Source organism: Zonotrichia leucophrys, chromosome 17 (assembly GCF_028769735.1).
Source record: "Zonotrichia leucophrys gambelii isolate GWCS_2022_RI chromosome 17, RI_Zleu_2.0, whole genome shotgun sequence".
NCBI classification, from domain to species: Eukaryota; Metazoa; Chordata; class Aves; order Passeriformes; family Passerellidae; genus Zonotrichia; species Zonotrichia leucophrys.
Window position 1 is genome coordinate 9,022,908 of NC_088186.1, and position 21,213 is coordinate 9,044,120.

At 51.8% G+C, this 21,213-nt stretch overlaps 1 protein-coding gene across 3 annotated transcripts in view; it reads right to left on the reverse strand.

Moving 5' to 3' along the window:
• LOC135455027 (collagen alpha-1(I) chain-like) overlaps positions 1 to 21,213 on the reverse strand; it is an 81,810-nt gene that overhangs the window by 30,046 nt on the left and 30,551 nt on the right. For all 3 annotated transcript variants that reach the window (XM_064727812.1, XM_064727813.1, XM_064727811.1), the window contains exons 2-14: positions 20,555 to 20,702; positions 19,814 to 19,972; positions 19,160 to 19,355; positions 18,397 to 18,534; positions 16,209 to 16,250; positions 9,836 to 10,085; positions 9,446 to 9,765; positions 6,577 to 6,621; positions 5,517 to 5,636; positions 1,990 to 2,028; positions 1,815 to 1,868; positions 1,125 to 1,178; positions 700 to 807 (exon numbers count right to left, since the gene is read on the reverse strand). In XM_064727812.1, the coding sequence (XP_064583882.1) occupies positions 700 to 807; positions 1,125 to 1,178; positions 1,815 to 1,868; positions 1,990 to 2,028; positions 5,517 to 5,636; positions 6,577 to 6,621; positions 9,446 to 9,765; positions 9,836 to 10,085; positions 16,209 to 16,250; positions 18,397 to 18,534; positions 19,160 to 19,355; positions 19,814 to 19,972; positions 20,555 to 20,702 (1,673 nt within the window). The remainder of the gene's footprint in view (positions 1 to 699; positions 808 to 1,124; positions 1,179 to 1,814; positions 1,869 to 1,989; positions 2,029 to 5,516; positions 5,637 to 6,576; positions 6,622 to 9,445; positions 9,766 to 9,835; positions 10,086 to 16,208; positions 16,251 to 18,396; positions 18,535 to 19,159; positions 19,356 to 19,813; positions 19,973 to 20,554; positions 20,703 to 21,213) is intronic.

Genomic DNA, 21,213 nt, shown 5'->3' on the forward strand with positions numbered 1-21,213 from the left:
TTAGTATAGTTTAGTATCATAAAGTAATAAATTTTCCTTCTGAGCACATGGAGTCAGATTCATCATTCCTGCCTTCATCAGGGCATTCCCTGCAAATACAACAGCTGAGAGCCCCAAAACCTGCAGTCCCTGGCCTCTAAACCCCCTGAGGGTTTAATCCCAAACCCAGGGGCATTGCCTGTGCCCCTCAGGGGTCTGAACAAGGGCAGGGACCAAGGAACCAGAATCCTGGATTGAACACTATCCAGGCATTCTGGAATTACTCTCATTTCTTGGTCATTCTTCCAGTTTTGAGCCCTCAAGGTGTCTAGTGTAAGTTGTCCCTGCCCATGACACTGGGTGCAATGAGACGATTTTTAAGGTCCCTTCCCACCCAAGCCATTCCAGGATTTGCAGTTATTTTCCACGAGGAGCTCCATGTGCAGCAGCCCAGCCCTGCTGCTCAGACCTACCACAACTCTGGATATCCCAGCCCTCAATGCCTGTGTGGGATTGCCCCACAACCCTTTTATTCCTGGCAAACCCAAACCTCGAGGCACTAATCCAGGCCTGCCTGGTTTGGGGGCTGAGGAGAGATATCCTAAAGGAATCAAGAGAAGGAAGAGCAGCTTTAGGAACTCCCTGTCTCCACCCCAGGGCTTGGAGCTCCAGCTCCCCCTGATCCTGAGCCTCCCCTGGCCCTGCCTGCCCATGGCTCACCTGCTCCCCTGGCAGCCCCCAGGGCCCAGGTTTGCCATCCAAGCCAGGGAAGCCATCAGAGCCAGGGTATCCCACACGTCCTGGCAAGCCCTGCAGCCCGGGCTCCCCCTGGGGAGAGAAATCCAAGCATGGAAAATTAAAATATCTACATTATGAAAGCAGCAAAGGAAACCCTGAACACTGCCTGGCTCTGGAGCTGGGGCAGCAGAATGACTTTGAGCAGAGCCACCCCTGCCTGGCACAGCAGGAAGGGCACCAGGACATCGATCCCATCACTCCAGCCCAGGCACAGCATTCCCAAACTGTCCCCAAGCCCATCAGGACCCTCCCTCACCCTGATCCAAGGGGGGCAGGGGTGCTGAGGGTGCCAGGCAGCCCTGAGGGCACCCTGGGGCTGTCCCAGGTGTCCCCGAGCCCTCACTCACCGGGTACCCCCGCTGGCCTTTGTCCCCCGGCTCTCCCGGTGCTCCGCAGAGTCCCTGTGCACAAACAGGGACTGGGTCCCCCAGTGTCCCCCCAGCCTGCCCCGAGCCCTGAGGAGGCTGCCAGGACAAGCAATGCCCAGAGGGGACCTTGGGAAGGGCAGAGTGGGAGAATTCACATCCCTGGCACCCCCACGATGCCCAGGGCAGGTTTAGAGTCAGCAGCAAATCCATTTCTCCACTGCTTTGGCTCCTGATGGGATTCAGGACAGGGAATTTTTCCTTTGCCTTATAGGGAGGAATCATCACCCAGCAATGCCAGGGCAGTGAGCATGGGGCTGAAACCCCCCACACAAATCCTACCCCAGCCCTTCCCTGCCTTGTTTTTGTGCCTCTGGGAGGGATCCACGTGCTCCCTTTCCCAAAAAACAAGGGCTGGAAGCTGATGCCCCAGGAAAAGCAGCCAGCCCTGCTCAGCTGGCAGAGTTGGGATATCCAACCTGGGAGTTGGATATCAAACATCCTGAGTTTCAGGGGGAATTAGACAACAAGTCCATTAGGCTGCTTTGAAACTCAACCCCAAATCCCCTAATTACAGCATGAGTGCTTGGGGACACCCACCCTGAAAGTGTCCCCAGGGCAGCCAGGGTGGCAGCAAGGCCACCAAAGGGACAGCAGGGCTTTTGTACTTACAGGCGCTCCTGTTTTCCCAGGATGGCCTGGGGGGCCAGGAGCTCCAGGTTTTCTCTGGATTAAAAAAAAAAAAACAAGCAAAAAACATTAATAAAACCCATCAAGTGTTTGGAGCAAGGAGAATTCAGCTGCAAACAAGGAAAATTCCAAACAAAGAGACCAAAGCAGCACTCACCGGCCAGCCCGCATGCAGGAGTTGGTAAAATGATGATTGCTGGAAGAAAAATGAGGGGGAAAAAGCCAAATGTTAAAAAAAATAATCCCAAATCCCTTTTTGCTGGCTTTAAGGATGCTCTTCTTGTCTTGGGAAGCTGCAGCAATGAACCACTCCTTTAATTAATTTATTTATTTCAGACTCTGTGCATGCAAGGCATGGGAGGAAGGACAAGCTGAGGGAATAAGGAATTACTTCAGCAGAAAATGAAGCAGAGAGCTCACTTCTCCTGGGTCTGGTGAAATTCAGCTCCTCCATGGGTGCACCAGAAATGTTTGGGATATGGAAAAGTCAGAAATGTGGTGGTGATGAGCACAGGGACTGCCAGGTTTTAGATTAAATGAGCTGGTTTGACCCTGCAGGTTACTCCAGGTGGGGAATCTCCTCCAGCCTCTGGAAAAGCCAGAGGAGCAGATGCCAAGAAGCTTTTCTCCTCTTGCTGCTCCCAGCAGCCAAATCCTGGATGCACTTCCAAATTTTCCAAAGAGCAGGTGACCACAGAGAGGGGGAAAGGCACCTGAAAGGCCCAGGGTGGGTTAATCCCATCCCAACCAGGTAATCCCATCCCATTTCCAAACCAGCAAAAAGGTCCTGAGACCACCTGGTGCAGCCTCCTCTCTGCACACTTCCAAGCCAGGTTTTCCCAAATTTTGGGAGGTGTCTAGGAAATAAAATGCCCATCTCCAGCTACCAGCAGCACAGGGAGGCAAAACCCATCTTTCCTTCTCCTCCTCCTTCCCATGGTGACCCCAGACCTGCAGTTCCAGGCAGTTCCTCCAAATCCTGGCTCACATCAATGGCTAAAAATCCCTTTGTTTATCCATCATCCCAATCCCAGGAAGCTGGAGGGGCAGCATTCCTCTGTTCTCTCTAATTTCAACCTTGAGAGCACTGGGAAACCTCTCCTGTCCCCTGCCCCAGGATCTGTCTCCCACTAGCAATGGGGAGAGAGGGGAAAAGCCAAGGAGCTCATGAAGGGAAATAACCACAGAGCTTTGAACAGCTGGAAATATTCCTAGCAGTGGGCAGATGATGGTGGGCATCCCTGCTCCTTCCAGGCTGATCCCAAATTGATTTCTGTGGGTGAAGGGTGCAGCCCCTGGCAGGACCATGTTCCTCCTGTCCTGCCAAGTTCTCATTTCCCTCAAAATCCACTCCTAAAACCTCTCAGGAGGAGGCTGGAGCATGGCCAACGCTTTTGCCTTGTCTCAGGAATTAGTGAACTCAGGACAGGATATGATTTCATCCAACCTTTGACAAAGAGGGGAGACAAAATCCCACGTGAGACTCGGGTTTCAGAGCAGCAGATGCCAGGGAGGGGCAGAGCAGTAAATGGGCTCTGCAATTCCAGCAGGGACTGTCAGGGCTCTGCTGCTGCTGCAGATCTGGGAGGGAAAACAGCACAAGGGGAGGGAAGGAGGGGAGCAGCAGCCACAGGGATCTGGAGAACTCCAGCCTGGGAGGAGGGCAGGGGAGACCTTTAGGGTACAGGAACCCTTCAGGGCAGGGGAACCCCTCAGCAGCCCTGGGGGAGCAGCTCAGGCCTGGCAGAGCAGCTTTGGCTGCCCACCCTGTGCCACCCTCTGCCGTCACCCCATGCCCATCCCCACCTGTGCCACCCTCTGCAGTCACCCCATCCTCACCCTGTGCCATCTCTGCAATCCCCCCATGTCTATCCTGTGCTACCCTTTGCAGTCACCCCATGGCCATCCTCACCCTGTGCCACCCTCTGCACTCACCCCATGGCCATCCCCAAGCTGTGCCACCGTCTTGCAGTCACCCCATGGTCACCCTGTGCCACTCTCTGCAGTCACCCCACGGCCATGTCCACCCTGTACCACCTCTGCAGTCGCCCCATGTCCACCCTGTGTCACCCCCACCATGGCAGACGCCAGCCCTGCAGTAGCAGCACATCCCTAACCATTCCCTCTTTTTCTCAAGGATCAGTTTTTCCTCTCCCCATGAGGTTCCCACTGCCCAGCCTGAGCTCCTGTTTCTAAAGCACCAAACCAAAGCAGTCTGGTGCAGCAAACTGAGCTCTCCAATAGCTGTGGGAGCCCCAGCTCTCCTGCCCAGGGCTCTGGGGCTACTCCACTGCTGAGGCAGCTCCAGAACCAGCCAGCAGCAGTTCCTGCCCTGCAGCCACTCCGAGACAGCTTCTTGGCACAGCCCCCATCTGTCAGCACATGGGCAACACAAACACAGCACAGGGGCTGGGGCTGGGACCACGATGGCCTTGGGCTGCTTTTCCTTCATTCCTGGTCACAACAAAGGGAAGGGAGAGGCTGGGAGCAGCACAGCAGCCACAGCTGCTCTGGGACAGCCACCACAGCCCCTGTCCCAGCCCACCCTCCTGCAGTGTCCCTGAGCCTCAGGGGCACCTCCCCTGCCCTGCACTCCCATGGGCTGAGCCAACACAAACCCCAGCATAGCCCAAATCCCCCAAACCATGGGGATCTGCTCCATGATCCTCAAACCACAGGGATCTGCTCCATGCTTCTCAAACCACAGGGATCTGTTCCTTGGGAACACCAGCACCACCCCAAACCACAGGGATCTGCTCCTTGGGACATCACCCAAAATAGCAAGAATCTGCTCCATGGGAACAGCACTGCCCCAAACCTCAGGGATCTGCTCCTTGGAGGCCAAACCACAGGGATCTGCTCTACGGGGGAAACACCACCCCAAACCACAGGGATCTGCTCCTTGGTAGCAGCACAGCCCCAAACCACAGAGCTGTGGGGGCTGCCAGCCCTATCCCCAGAGCAGGCATTTCCAGCCCAGCCTTATCTCAGCTGAGATAAGCAAATCCCAGCCCAGGGCTCTGCGTTTTCCTGCTGCCGCCGGCGACACCGCCAGGGTCACAGGGCCACAGACACAATGGGGCACAGACACAATGGCCCTGGTGGCTTTGGGGTGACCCAGGGCCCCCTCGGCAGACACTGCTCTCCCCTGAGATGGGCACAGGGCCAGCCCTGTGGGGACAGGGCCAGCACAGCGGTCAGGGGACAGCACAGAGCCAGGGGACAAGGGCCAGCACAGATGAGTCCCGGTGAGTCACAGGGGACAGAGGGACAGGGCACACGCTGATCCCACTCCACCCACAGAGCCACCCCCAGTGAGCTGCACCTCCCTCCTTGGCATGGCCCCTCTGCCCCCACCTCCCATACAGCAATGAGGGATCTCAGCCACAGCAAACCCTTCCTGCCATCCCATCCCACCCCATGCCACCCTATCCCATCCCATCACATCTCATCCCATCGCATCCCATCCCAGATCCCAGCCCATTCATCCCATCCCAGCCCAGATCCCACCCAAGATCCCATCCCAGATCTCATGGGTCCCATCCCCTCCCATGGATCCCATTGATCCCATCCCATCCCAGATCCCATCCAAGATCCCATCCCATGGATCCCATCCCATATCCCACCCCAGGGATGCAGGGAGTTGCTGTCAGTGCAGCCCTGCCCACTGTGGCTGTAACTCACCATGAATGACTGCCAGTCCTCCCTGGAGTTCCTCCAGAGGACGATGCTGGGGACACCGGGGGTGCCAGCAGGGCCAGGGTCACCGGGGGGGCCCATCCTGCCCATGGCCCCCGGGTACCCCTGTAGGGACAAGGACAAGGGCAGCTCCTTAAAACCAGCAGGGATTGGGGCCCCTAGACACTGAGTCAGGGGCTGGGCTGGGCAGGGAGGGCAGCCTGGGGCTGCAGGACAAATGTCCCTGCAGGGACTCCATGGGTATGGACTGAGCTGGGCTGTGGGACACAGCAGGGTCCCCCCTGCAGGTGACCTGAGCTGGAGCTGCTCCATCTCCCACTGAGAGCTTGAAGGAAGAGAGCAGCTGGTGCAGGCAGCTCAGTCACAGAATCAAAAATATCCTGAGCTGGAGGGACCCACCAGGATCATCAAATCCAGCCCCTGTCCCTGCCCAGCCCCCCCAGCAGCCCCAGCCTGGGCACCCCTGGCAGCGCTGCCCAAAGGCTCCTGGAGCTCTGGCAGCCTCGGGGCCGTGCCCATTCCCTGGGCAGCCTGGGCAGTGCCAGCACCCTCTGGGGGCAGAGCCTTGCCCTGAGCTCCAGCCTGAGCTGCCCTGGCCCAGCCCCAGCCGTGCCCTGGCTCCTGTCCCTGGCCCAGAGCAGAGATGGAGCTGCCCCTCGGGAGGAGCTGCAGCCCCGGGAGCTCTGCCCTCACTCTGCTCCAGCTGAACAACCCCAGAGCCCTCAGCTGCTCCTCACAGCCCCTCCAGAGCCTTCCCTTGTTCCTCAGAACCCTCTCCAACAACTCAATGTCATTTTTGATATTGTGGTGCCCAAAATTACCCCACAACTCAAGCCTGGCTTAATCCTGAATGTGGGCTTAAAGTACCAACTAAATCCAGCTCCTTCCTCTTCCAAACCCACAGACAGGGCCACCACCCTACGGGTTCAGGAGGTCCCACTGCCCTCTGGATGAAAAACCCCCAAACCAACCCAAACCATTGGTGGTGTTTGCCCCAGACCCTCCACCCCACACAGGACACCCCCCTGTTTTTGTGGGTGCTCACTTTGTCTCCTTTGGGTCCCACCAGTCCCCGTCGGCCAGGACAGCCCTGAAAGACAAAGGAGAAGAGCTGTGACCCCAATGGAGATCCCACAGTGACCCCAAAGGGAGATCCCACAGTGAGTGACCCCAAGGGGAGATCCCACAGTGACTGAGTGATCCCAAAGAGGAGATCCCACAGTGACTGACCCGAAAGGGAGATTCAGCGAAGCAGGGACTGAAATGGCTGATTCAGAGCAAACCAGCAGCTTCCAGTCCCCAAGAAATACCCCAAAAACCAGTGTGGGGTGGGAAGAGTCCCCTGGCACCAGCAGCTGAACTGTGCCACCCTGAATTCTATTCTTAGCTAGACTGTGACGGTGCTCACAGGGGTCTGAGGATGAGGGAAGAGATGAGGATCTGACTCCATGTTTCAGAAGGCTTTGATTTATTATTTTATGATATATATTATATTAAAACTACACTAAAAGAAAAGAAGAAAGGATTTCCTCAGAAAGCTAGCTAAGAATAGAATAGGAAAGAATGATAACAAAGGTTTGTGGCTCGGACTCTCTGTCTGAGCCAGCTGACTGTGATTTGCCATTAATTACAAACATCCAACATGGGCCAATCACAGATGCACCTGTTGCATTCCACAGCAGCAGATAATCATTGTTTACATTTTGTTCCTGAGGCCTTTCAGCTTCTCAGGAGGAAAAATCCTAAGGAAATGATTTTTCATAAAAGATGTCTGTGACACTAGCCTTCTGATGAAATCCTTTCTTCTATTCTTTTAGTATAGTTTTCATGTAATATATATAATAAAATAATAAATCAAGCCTTCAGAAACATGGAGTCAGATCCTCGTCCCTTCCCTCATCCTCAGACCCCTGTGAACACGGTCACAGCTCCCCTGGCAGGTCTCTCCTGCAGGCTGACAGCAGGGCTGTCACACCTCGTGACGTTTCCTCTGCTCCTGGGATTTTTTTCAGCCTCCAGCATCTGTTCCTTTTGCCATTTTCTTCTATTTTTGCAGGCAAGAGAGATGGCTTGAGGGGGAAGTTAGCAGGCCTAAATTTAAACCAAGGCTGGCTCAAGGATGATGGATTCAGTGCCAGGTCCCTCAAGCACAACCATGGAAATGGCCCTGCAGGACCCCACAGCTCCCACAGGGATGGAGGGAAAGGGGGAGAGAAGGTGCCCAGGGTCACTTAAATGGGGAAATAAAATAAAATTTTCTAAAAAAATTGTTAAGAAAATGAAACCAAATGAGGGAAATAATTTTGGCAGGATAAACAACCATGGAAAAATATTTAAAGCCATTTTTCAGCCACTCCTTAATGAAGAGAAGACTCCTCTAAAGCTTTTTCTATTTCTATTTTCTATTATAATTTTGGCAGAATAAACAAACATGGAAAAAAATTTAAAGCCATTTTTCAGCTACTCCTTAATGAAGACAAGACTCTTCTGAAGCTTTTCCTATTTCTATTTTTCTATAAATAAAATAAAATTTTCTAAAGAAATTGTTGAGAAAATGGAACCAAATGAGGGGAATAATTTTGGCAGGATAAACAAACATGGAAAAATATTTAAAACCATTTTTCAGCTACTCCTCAATGAAGACATGACTCCTCTAAAGCTTTTTCTATTTCAAGTTTAACTTTTTTTTTTACAATTTTCCTTTTTTTCATCCTCAATGGAGACGTGACTCCTCTAAACATTTCTCTAGTCTAAATTTACTTTTTTTTTTCTAAATTTCCCTTTTTTCATCCTCTACACCCACTGAATGACTTGCAAAACAGTCAGAACTTATTCCAAGATAAATTCAGTGCTCTGCTTTGAACCCAGCATCAATGTGGGGGTGAAGAAGCCCAAACCAACGAAGCCAGCTGGGTCCATGTGTGGGTGCAGGGTTTGTGTGGGGACTGCAGGAGATGGCTTGGTCCCCTCTGAGCCCTCAGCCTAATTCTGGGCTGGACCAGTGGGAAATAAAAACCCACAGTGAGATTAAATTATTTGGGACCATCTCTAGAGCAAGGAGGACAAGGCAATCATCTTCTCTCCAGTGAAGTTTCTCCAGGAATATTAAAAACCTTTTCAAAAGGTCAGTGCAGAGCCCCACTGTGCCTGCATGGGAGGGTTCCCCATCCTGGGGAACATTTCCCACCCTGGAGAAGGTTTTCCCCCTTGGAGAAGTTTCCCCATCCTGGAGAAGTTTCTCCATCCTGGGGAATGTTTCCCACTCTGGAGAAGTTTCTCCATCCTGGGGAATGTTTCCCACTCTGGAGAAGTTTCTCCAGCCTGGGAACGTTTCCCCACCCTGGAGAAGTTTCTCATCCTAAGGAAGTTTCCCCACCCTGTGGAAGGTTTCCTATCCTGGAAAAAGTTCCCCATCCTGGGGAAGGTTTCCCATCCTGGAGAAAGTTTCCAATCCTAGAGAAGTTTCCCCACCCTGGGGAAGGTTTCCCACCCTGGAGAATATTTCTGATGCTGGAAGCTTTCCACCCTGGGGAAGTTTCTCCATCCTGTAGAAGTTTCCTCACCCTGGGGAAGTTTTCCCACCATGGAGAAGGTTTCCTATCCTGGGGAAGGTTCCTTATCCTGGAGAAGGTTTCTCACCCTAGGGAAGTTTCCCTATCCTGGAGGTTTCCCATGCTGGAGAAGGCTCTCCACCCTGGAGAACGTTCCCCATCCTGGAGAAAGTTTCCCACCCTGGGGAAGGTTCCCCACCCTGGGGAAAGTTCGCCATCCTGGAAAAGGTTCCCCTCCCCTTAGAAGTTCCCCACCCTGGAGAAGGTTCCCCACCTTAGAGAAGGTTCCCCAGCCTGGAGAAGCCTTCCCTGTGCAGTGTCCCCAACCCAGCAGCCCCTTCCCCTCCCTGTCCCTGCACTCACCGGCAGCCCTGGCGGTCCCGGCAGCCCCGGCGGTCCCGGTTTCACCAGGCAGCCCTGCTGTGCCACCCACAATCCAGGATGTCCCGCTCCAGGAGGAGCCTTCGGGCCACCCAGCCCTGCCCCTGCCCTGAGGGGACCTTTGGGGACGTTTCCTTTGGGAGCAGCCCCCCGATGAGCAGGGGGGGACTCCTTGGGGAAGGGTTTGCTGGGCAGGAGCCGCCGTGTGCCCGCGTCCCCCGACAGCTTCTCCGTGGTGATGTTCTCCTCCTGGTCTGAGCCATGGTCCTTCTTGGCTGCTCGAGGGGGCTTGATGGAGGCTCCTGGGTGGAGGAAGCACTGTCAGATTCCCTGCAACTGTGATGGAGAAAAGGAGGAAAATCATGGACTCACCTGAGGTTCTCCTGAGTGCCGGCCTGCCGGGGCCGGTGATTTTATTGTAGGTGGAGTTCAGCAGCTCAAAGCCTTCATCCTCGATGGAAAGGCTGCCCTCCTCCTCTTCCTCCTCCTCAGCTGATGGCATCTCGTGAGCAGAGAGGGAAGCCAGGGCACTCCCATCAGGCTGGAGGTTGAGGGTGCCCTGGGTGTCCTCCCATGGCCAAGGTGGCCCTGGGGCCAAATCTGAACTGGTGAGCCTGGAGTCCTGAAAGAGGAGAAGGGAAAAGATGAAGTTTGAAGGGTTCACTTATTTTTTCCCTCTTTCCTGCCCAGGGAGGTGGTGGAGTCACCAGCCCTGGGAGTGTCCATGGAATGAGTGGATGTGGCACTCAGTGCCCTGTGCTGGGTGACAAGGTGGGGATCAGTCACAGGCAGAACTCGATGGCCTTGGAGGTCATTTCCAACCTTAATGATTCTATAATTCCTCACTTCCCACACGCAGGAATGCTGCTGGGGGAACAATGCAGGGCACAGCTGGTGAGCCCCAGGCAGGAGCCCTCAAATTCTGGGACAGTTCATCCAGAATGAGCAGGACACTGCACCCACCTGCAAACCAAAACTCACCTTCCACCAGGGACACCTGCTGTTCCTGCACATCCCAAGACCGTGTGTGACACCTGGAGCTGGGGGCACCAGCCCTGCCTGGTGGCTCCTGGTGCAGGAGCTGCTTGAGGAAGCAGCTAAGAGGAGTCACTAGAGGGAGATGCAGCCCCACGCTTGCCTTGCAGGGCCGGGAGGGAGGACCTGGAGAGTCCTTCCCATCCTTCTCCCCACATTCCATGGGCTGAGCCCTTCACCTGGCTCTCATTCTGGGCAAGAAGTTTTACAGTGACTTCTGTGAGCCAGAGATTTTGGGGTTTTTAGAATGGGGATTCAGAGGGGCAAGATGGAGGGATCTGGATGTGTCCTGCCTTTCTCCTTCTTCTTGGCCTCCACCTTCTGCTGTGATGCTTTTTAGATTGGTTTAGAGTAGAAGCTCACTGTCTAACATAGGTGGTAGGTACTGGAAAGTAATTGTAAATATTGTTAATGTAGTTTTTAGTGTAAAGACATAACACCACCCTGGGGGCAGGCAGAGTGCCTGGACTGTCTTGCTGAGCAGACCTTGGCTGGGCAGGAGAAAGAATTTTATAGATAAGGAACACTAAACAACTTTGAGACTGAGAAATGAAGAGCTCTGACTCCTTCTTCAACTGCTGGGCTGGGAAGAGACTTTCTAACTTTTCTAACTTTTCTTTCACTTTGACCAGCTAGAGATCCCAACAGGACACCTTCCGTGGACCAGGCTGCTCAGATTTCCATGCAACTCAGCCAGCAGGTGAGGAAAGGCGTGGTGAGAATTCCCAAATCTAATTAACCCCGAGCTGAGAGGAGCTGCAGGAGCTGAAGTGTTCAGGTTCCCAAGAGGTGAGGCTGGTGCAGAGCAGCCCCACAGGATGTGCCAGCCTGGGAACCCCAGTGGGAAGCCACATCCAGGCCTGGCAGCTGGCACTGGGAGCCCAGCATTCCCACACAGTAAAGAAAAAAGGGGTTTTAATTCAACTTCAACACTTGACATGGGAAAGGTCCACTCTGGAAACTCCCATCTGGCAAGGCTGGGATGGGAAAAGGGGGCTCTAAGGAGAAATTACTGAGGCACAAGGCTGAATTATACTGGCTTTGTAAACACAACTAAAAGCCAAAATCAATAGAATCCTTCCTTGCTTTTCCAAAGTGGCCAAATTTAGAGGAGAACCAGCTGAGAGGGACAAATTGGGAACAGCTCTGAAGCTGTCCAAAAGCGTGAGAGTCGAGTGAGGCATGTGGGGCTGAACTCCCAGAAATTCCAGCTGGGAGGTGGGGAGGGAGCCCAGATTGAAAGCAGCCATTAGGGATGACAAAACAGAAGGGGAAAAAGAAGGAATTGGCACGTGGCAAGCAAGGCAGGGTCTGTGATTTGCAGAAAATTGGATTAAAGAAGGAAAATAAAGGCTGGAGAAGTGTCTGCCCCAGCCACGTGTTGGGTCCCCATTGTCACCTGCCACGTGGCACTGACACAACCACAGCAACCACCTGGGAAGAGCTGGGGAACCCCAGTTGTGTCCACATTTACAAAATCCAGATGACATAACCAAATGACAAGGAAATACTTCCCATTCCAGAGGTTTCTCAATCCCAGCCCCAGAATTCCGCCCCAAAAGCATTAAAACCCCAGGCTCTCCCCAGGATGAGCACTGAATTCTCAGTTTGGCTCAGAGAGCTGGGGAAGCTCCAGGGGACTGGCTGGGAAAAGGCTTTGTGTTGTGCCAATATGGAATTTAAAAAAAGAAAGGCATAAAAAAGGCAAATGGGAAGCTTTGAGTAATTACAGACCTCTTCCCTCAAGCTGAGCCCAAGCAAAATAACAGAACAACTGATATGGGGCTCATTAATAAAGCAACCACAGATATGCAATTAATGCCATGGTTTTGGAAAGGGTTTCTAACTTGGTATCTTGCCTGAGGAGCCTAGGAGTGTTTTATTGACAAAGATAACAATGTTTTATTGACAAAGATAACAATGCTGCTGCACCTCTGGAGGGCTTCCCAGCTGGTTCCATGCTCCAAAACCTCCTCAGTGGCAAAGGGGTTAAAGCCCAGCTTGGAGCATCCCTGTTTTCAGCAGCCCAGACAACCAGCATAACATTCTGCCCTAATTTTCAGCTGGGTCAGGCTGGGTAAAACAGAGTTCAAAGCTCAGGGTCTTCTCCCAGGAAACAGATTGTTTTGTTAATAGAAACCTTTTCCATCCAACAGCCAAAGGTACAATGTGATTCACTCAAGCTCAAGATCAGAGATAGACAATTTTAAACTATTTTTTTCCAGCACTTTTTAGCATCAAGCCTCTAGAAGGGGCTGGAATATAGGAAAAAAAAATCAAAAATCAATGTTGGACTGATTGAAAGGAGGAATAAGTGCCAGGAAATGCCATGGGCTGTGGTGGAAGGGGATCCCAGGTCTGTTCCTGAGGAGCTGCAGCAGCCACAGCAGGGCTCTGGAGGGGATAAACCCCTCCTGGAGCTCAGCACAGCCCCTCTGCTGTGCCCTTAGTGCCAGGACAGGGCCATGGAGCTGCAGCAGGACACGAGACACTGGTGGCAAGAACAACACCCTGGGAATCTTCTGGAAATCTGATGATCAACCAAAGCCTCGCTGCCACACTTCTGGCATGTGACAAGCCCTAAAGGCCAGCAAGGGCACAAAAGCTGCCCCCAGCTCACAAATTACTGCCCTCAGCAGTAATTCCCACCTGAGGCCCCTCACAGCACCTCTCTTCCCAAAACAACATTTATTTTCATGATTGAGCAGGATAAACTCAGCAAAGGTTTGGAATTGTGCAGAGGGCTTGGGTTGGGTGGAACAGCACTTGGGTTTGAGATTAAAAACCTCTAGGGTTCAGCTCAATGGGTTCCTGTCATTGCATTTATCCCACAGTGGGTTTGTGGGACAATAAATTACCCACAGAACTCATCCTATTGGAGAAACTGGATTCTGAGAGAGCAACAGGCACAACTTCCCAAGGACTTTTCCTGGGTAAGGCAGTGAGAACCTCTGAGAAGAAGAGAAAACAATTCTTATCTCTATTTGCTGCTCCTGTTGTTTGGCACACGTGGAATATGTTATGGAGATTGTTTACCCAAAGTGATTTGTTAATTGGACACCAGTGAAGGTTGTTTGGATTGACTGGCCAGTTCAGTCAAAGCTGTGTCCTCAGACAGTCATAGGTTTTTCTTTTAATGTTTTTTTTTCTTTTTTCATGGTTTTTTCTTTTATTTTTCTTTAACATTTTTTAGTATAGTATCTTCTTAGCATGTAATTTAGTACAGTATTAGTGTAATATAGAATAGCTTAATAAAGCAATTGTTCAGCATTCTGAATCATGGAGTCAGAGCACATTATTCCCTACACTGGGGTTGACCAGCATCATATCTGGGCATTTCTGAGCAACTCTGAGCTCTGCAGGGGCTGAGATATCAGAGCTATCAGGAACAACACCTCCAGATAAGGTCTGAGAGCAGGGAGACAGAGCTGGGCTCCAGCTGCCAGTCACATCCCCACTGGGATATCTGGTGTTATCCCAGCTTATCCAAGGCAGCAGCAGCCCCAGAATCCAGGGAAACTGAAGGTGGAGGAGGGACAGTTCCCCCATGAGGGCTTGTCTTTGTTAGTGAGGATAGGCCAAGCCTAAGCCTTTGTGATGAGTTTTAAAGCCCAGCACCAGGAAGGGAATACACTAAAATAATAAATAAGGAGTATGTGCAAGTCCTGACTTCCACAGGCTCCAGGCTGATCTGACTGGACAGGCAGGATGGAATTTTAGGACTGAGTGAGCCTGAAGGAGTGATTCCCATACCAGCTGTGTTCACTGGCAAACCCAAGCACGAGAGAACAGAAGTGCCACGACACAACCAAGCATTTCCACAGAGCTTTCAGAGCATTTTTAAATCAAGAAGGTATTTCCCAGCTAGTCTGGACTGCCCAGAAAGTCAAACCTGTGAAGTTTTGTCTCTGTGGGATTTAAGCTTTGACTGTTTGGTGAATGGCTTTAGGATCCCAGGTTAAGCTGCCTTGCCAAAGCCATTCAGTTCAGGAACCCTCCTGCTCACGTTTAGGACAGGCAGTCTAGGAGAAAACAAAATGCAGCAGAAGTGGCTCAACACCATCCATGTCCCAAAGACTGCTCAGAAATGGCAATTTATTCCTCAAAAAAAAAACCTGGCAAAAGGAGTGGGCTGCAATTCAGGTATCACTGCCAGGGACAAACTCATCTATTGCCTCCCCCCATTACATCTTCCTCTGCCATCTCCATAATTATTTAGTTCTAATTAACAATTAAGGAATCCACCAATGTACTAATTTACTTCTAAATGAACAAAGGAACTAGAAACCAGAGCTGTGGCCTGTGCCTGCAGCAGAGCTGGGCTGCTCCTCATTACTCCCAAACTCCTTTTTTATTCCTAATAAATCTCAACGCCAAAGATTCCAAGGCGTCTCTGCTCCTTATTAAGTGCTTGAAAAATAAACTTGTCCCAAATCCAGAATATTGTTCGTTTTCCCCTGCAGACCTATGAATTTCAGCACTTTCCTTGTTATGGCAATGTCTTGCCAGGATCTGGAAGAACCTACAGGTGGGAATTACACCCCAGAGAGGATCCAGCAGGATGGCAGAGCCCTTCCATAAGTGGAGATGACCTTCCATTAGTGCCCAGGAAAGGTGATTTTGCCACTTCAGTTCAGTACAAACCCACAGCACATCCCCCTGAGCTGCTGAGCCCAGAGCAGATCCAGCTGCCAAAGGCCACTTAGACAGTTCCAGTTTGGAATTATCCAGGTGTAGCCAGGCAGTGGAAGCCAACTGAGAGAGGAGAGACTGTCCCCAAAGAGTAAACAGGCAACAGGAGGATGAGGGGAATGAACAACTCCAGCTGTTCACACACACACAAATCTCAGTTTGCTGTTGGGTTTTCCCCTCTGTGTGACCGTGTTCCCAGGGGTCTGAGGATGAGGGAAGAGATGAGGATCTGACTCCATGTTTCTGAAGGCTTGATTTATTATTTTATGATATGTATTACATTAAAACTATACTAAAAGAATAGAAGAAAGGATTTCATCAGAAGGCTAGCTAAGAATAGACTAAGCAAGAAAGATAAAGGTTTGTGGCTCAGACAGAGTCTGCACCAGCTGACTGTGATTGGCCATTAATTAGAAACAACCACATGAGACCAATCACAGATGCACCTGTTGCATTCCACAGCAGCAGATAATCATTGTTTACATTTTGTTCCTGAGGCCTTTCAGCTTCTCAGGAGGAAAAATCTTAAGGAAAGGATTTTTCATAAAAGATGTCTGTGACACCCTCAGGATGTGTTTGCCTGGACTTGAACAACAAAGCTTGGCTAAAAACCCCAAATAAAGCAGGAACATAAGGCCAGCCTCAGTCAGAGCACTCCCTCATGTCCCCAGCACACGCACAAGAGCTGGGGACACGCTCCAGGCTCCAGCTGGGGAACAGCAGCTCCAGCAAGGAGCTCAGCACCAGGAACTCCAGTGGGATAGGGGGAGAACCACCCTTTCCCCAGCCCCAGATCCCAGGAAGCCACGCCAAGGAGGGCCCCCAAAGCACAACCACCCCTCCCAAAGGGAGCTCCAGCCCTTTCCAGCTGAGACAGAGTAGAAATTCTCCAGAATAACAGCCACAAAATCATCATTAGTGGCATTGTCTGGGTATTTTGGGTTTGCCTTGTTGCCTATTACAGCCAGCCTGGGGGTGACAGCACAGGGACACAGGAAGGACAGTGCAGGAGCCATACCTGAGTAGATGAATCCTGGATTTCATTGGTTTCCTTTGGCACCTGGAGAGTTGGAGAGAGAGAAGAGAGAAAACATCACTGCCCAAGGACCAGCACTGCCCTCAGCACATGTTTATTGCTGGCTCCAGGACTGAGGAACTGCCTCTGCTGGCCCAGGAAACATCCAGGGAATGCTCAGTGGGAGCCAATCCTTCCCAGCAACATCAGGGAATGGCTTCTGATCAAACCTCTCAAGAGTCTGGGTGGGTTTTTTGCAGTTTCTGTTGATCTGGAAACTCCTCAGTCCTGAGGAGGGCCTGTTACCATTATATTTTTTTGAAAAATCTTTTTGCCCAGGATTTTTTCCTGGGAAGCTGAGAAGCTTTAGAGAAAAATGAAAACAATAATTATTTGATTTGCTTTTCTTGTGTTTTGCTGTTTTGGAATGTGTTTGGAGATTGTTTACCCACAGGTGATTGTTCCATTGGATTCTGCTGGGAGTTGTTTTCACTCTTTGGCCAATCAAGGCCAAGCTGTGTCAGACCTCTGGAAAGAGTCAGGAGTTTCCATTATTATCTTTTTAGCATTCTGTAAGTATCCTTCTGTATTCTTTAGTATAGTTTAGTATAGTATTATTTAATATAATCTCATAAAATAATAAATTAGCCTTCTGAGAACATGGAGTCAAATTCATCATTCCTTCCAACAACAGGGATTCCAGAAAACACAAAAAGGGCCAGCAAGGGATGGGAACTGGAGAGTCCCACCTTCAGGCAATTTACTGATGCTTAAAGTGAAATTTTCTGCTTGATGGGTGACACCCCAGAGCCATTCATGGAAGAGCTCCAGAACTAGGGACAACAGAGGTTTCATTTTGGGGTTACCAGGTGCTGCACTGGCCCCTCGGGGTTACCCTGGCCACTCCTCTGTCCCCCAGAGCAGGAGGTGACCATCTCTGTGTCACACTCAGCCAGCTCCTCAATCCCTCATCAGCAGGGCTTGCCCACAAACCCTCCTCTTCAAATCACCAACACAACCCAACACAGCCCATGCAGGGCTGTCCCAGTGCCACCACTCCCTGTTCGCTGCCTGGACGTGCTGGCTCCAGCATCCCAAAGGAATCCCTGGGCAGGAGCCAGGCAGGGCAGTGCCCCATATTCCCTCCCTTGGCACTGCCCTGTCACTCTGCTTTTTAAGATTTTCTAAGCCTTCTGATGTTGACATTCTTGTAGTGAACTTTCTCACACACTTTCTATAAACAACTCATTGTTTTGCAGCCTTTATGGAAGAGGAGAATGTTGATAGACTATTGGTTTGACCAGTGTCATTGGAGAGGTGGCACTGTCACCCTCCAATCCACTGTCACCCTTGGAAAACTATAAATGTTGGAGTCAGAAAATAAACTTCCCTTTTCCTTCACCTTAAGAACAGCACTGTGTGCTTGTGGTTTTTCCTGTCCTATAGTGACACTGCCCTGTCCCAGCTGCTGTCCCAGCTCCTCCCCAGCCCACAGACATGGGTTACACACCACGGGCAGGCTCGTGCCAGGCACTGACATCCAGCACTCGCCTCTCTCCAGCTTTTTCCAGGCTCCTATGAAGCACTTCCTATGAAGGTAGCTGGCCCAAGATGTGAGGAATTTTCCCTGGGCCAGCTCCAGCTCCTGAGGAAAGCCTGTGTGCTTGATGTTTTGGGGGATTTATGATGAGATCTGGGATTTTTGACACAGATATGGTTGTTGGAAATGTGTTAAATGCTGCAATGAAAGCAAAATCCCCCAGATTTCCATTCTCCAGCAATGCTGGCAGGACAGAGGGACAGCTTCAGGAAGGATGATGTACCTAAGGATGCAATGCTGCTGGGAGTGGGCAGGGATTCCAGAGTGGTGTCCAATGCCCAGGGACAGCTTTACCTCCTCTCAGCAGCACAGCTCCAGCTGCAGCATTACTCAAAGCCACCCACAGGAGCACATCCAGTCACAGCCACCCCCAGGCTTTCCCTGCATCCCAAACTCTCCCTTTAACTCACTCTCCTTGGCACCAAGCCCATCTGTGACTTGAAGGGATGGAAAAGAACCACCCCATCCCAAACTGGAGATCCCAGCAGTTCCAGACAACGCCCTGGGTTGGGCCTTTCCTTGGGATGGTGTGACACTGAGGAAAAGCTTGGCCCAGCAGTCCCTAAATGTGTCAGCTGTCCCCAGGCACACCTGTGGCCAGGCTGCTGGGAGCTCCCATTGGATCCTGTGGAGGCTGAAGGAGCCTGGGCAGGTCGAGTTGTAGCTGTGGCACTGCTCAGCAGCTGCTGCTGGGTCCCCCATCACGAAGGTGAGCTGTTGGAGAGCACCCTGGAAGAGACAGAAACCAGAGTTTGTGCTCCTGCTTCTTCCAAAGGTCTGGAAGGCCTGCAGGGAAGATCATCTCCAGCTTCTCATAGCCAGGGATTTCTTTAGGGGATGGTTTGGCAATGAATGTTCCCTCTGCAGCTTCAGGAGTTCCATGCAAAATGTCCCAGGGTGCTCCAGCCTGGCCTTGGGCACTGCCCGGGATCCAGGGGCAGCCACAGCTGCTCTGGGCACCCTGTGCCAGGGCCTGCCCACCCTCACAGGGAACAATTCCTAATTCCCAATATCCCATCCAACCCTACCCTTCGGAAGTCTGAAGCCATTGGGCACACTTCCCCAACCAGATCTTTCCATGCTGACTGCACAGAGACTTCTCCACATGGTCCAAGTCATGGCCAGCACCAGAGAATGAGTGGAAATCAAGCCAGAGGCGACCTGGCTGCTGCCCTTGTGCTGCCCTGACCCAAACCCAAGCCCCCTACACAATTCCAAGCCTTTCCTAAGCTCATCCTGCCCAAGCATGGAAATAAATGTTGTTTTGGGAGGAGAAGGCGATGGAAATGGATTCCATCAGAAGGAACTTGCAGCCTCATTCACACAGGTAGAGCAGACCCTGCCCAGCTCTCACCTTAAAGGGGATCTCGAAGGACTCGATGAGGCCTCCAATGATGATCAGCCCCTCAGTGTTCACTCCCATCCCAAAGTGGTTGGACCAGCTGACTCTGTCCACCAGCCGACAGTCCACGTGCAGCTCCAGCCTCTCCAGGGAGATGCTGAGAGCCACCTGGTGCCAGTGCCCATCGCCCAGGAAGGACACTGGGAACCTGAGGGGAAGGGAGGAGACACAACAGGAAACTTCCCACACCTGATACAGGAGCAAGCTTCACCCCTCAGCAGCTCCCAGGGTCCCTCAGGTGTCCATCCTCAGTGCAGACACAAGCAACAATCCAAGAGTTCTTACATCACTTGTTTCCAGTGGATTTGGGGATGTCTACAACCACTTGAGGCATCTGAGAAATGAGTGGGGTTTCGGTTTTGATTGATTCCCAGGGATCTGAACCTTTTTGTTCTTTGCTTTGTTTCCCAGAGCTACATCATTTTGGCAGAGTGGAGCTTGGCAGTGACAACCTGCGCCAGGTCTGAGGGACATCACCTTCCTTCAGCTGAGGGGAGCTCAGCACTGCCCAAAGGCCACCAGAGAGGGAAAGCCTGACCCTGGGCCCTGGAAGGGAGGAAGGGAAGGAAGGGAAGGAAGGAAAACAGCCCCTGGGCTGGGACTTACTCATAATGTCTTCTCCTGGTGGTGACAAAGACCAGGGCGTAGGGGTTAACCCTGATCTGGAAGAGCACGCGGCTGCGGTGGCTCAGGATTGTCACCAGGCTGGTGTCCTCCTTCAGGGAGTACCTGAGCTTCAGCAGCACGCTCAGCTCGTCTGCAAACCTGGTGGGAAGAGGGGACACGTGCCATTGTGCAGCTGCTGCTGCTGTGTCACCATCAACTGAGCCCTTAGGATAAAAAAATCCGAGTCACGGCACAGATGAATGAGTGAGAAGGAAAAATAAAGGGAGAAAAGAGCCAACAATTGTTTCAGTTGAGAGGTTCAAAGAGAAGCAGCCAGGCCTAAATTAGCACTGCTAACACAACCTCAGCATGGGGTGATGGGGCCATGCCAAGGTGTCCTTCCTGCACCCAGCCAAGAACGATCAAAGAACCCCAGAATGATTTGGGTTGGAGGAAACCTTCAAGCTCATCTCATCCTGTCCCTGCCATGGCAGGGACAGCTTCCACTGCCCAGGCTGCTCCAAACCCCATCCAACCTGGCCTGGGGCACTTCTGGGGACAGGACAAACTGCTCCAAAATGTAAGAAATGAAAGAAACTCTGAGCTCAGAGCAGAGAATGGCTGAGTTATCTCCATGTCACCATGGAATGGGCTCTCCAAGGAACTCCTCAAACCAGGAGCCAAGCCTCAGATGATTTTTGAGCCCCAGCACCCCTTTCCCACCCCCTGGAGGGAGGTTACCTGTCCCCAAAGGCCTCCCTGGTGGGCATGTTGAGGGTTGCATACTGCCCGATCTCCAGGATCCTGCACTTGCTGTGGTCGTAGCCAAAGGAAACATTGCTGAGGTCCCGGGCATGCAGAGTGATTTTGTCCAGCAGGTTCACCTCATCTGCAGTGGGGGAGAAGAGAGAGATGCTCAGTAGGCTCAGAAACCTCCACTACAGGGCTCTGCTCTGTTTACTCTCCAGTGAGAGAACAACAGACAAACTGGACAACAGACAAGACCTGCAGGAAGAAGAGTGTCAGCTTGGGAAAATTAAAATTCAGTGCACAAATTCAGCAGACTCAGACCACAAAAACCATGCAGACAACTTCACAAACAGCCAGGTGAGATTTTTGAATCACAACGTGAGTTTGGAGGCCACGGTCCCAAAGGTAGGAAGCGCCATTCCTTCCCCAGCTTCACAACCACAAAGTTGGGATGCTCAGGGATGTAAAGGACACAAATGCCCCAAACCACAAGCCCTGAAGCAGCTGGGTACAGGAATCCTACTCATCCTTTCCCAAACTCCCCTGTTGATGCTGTAAATAAAGAATTGGACCAAGGAGTGGGAGGAAGTCTCTGTGTCCCTCAGCATGTCCTGACCTGAGGGTGGGGACACCCCTCTCTGCCCAAAGTG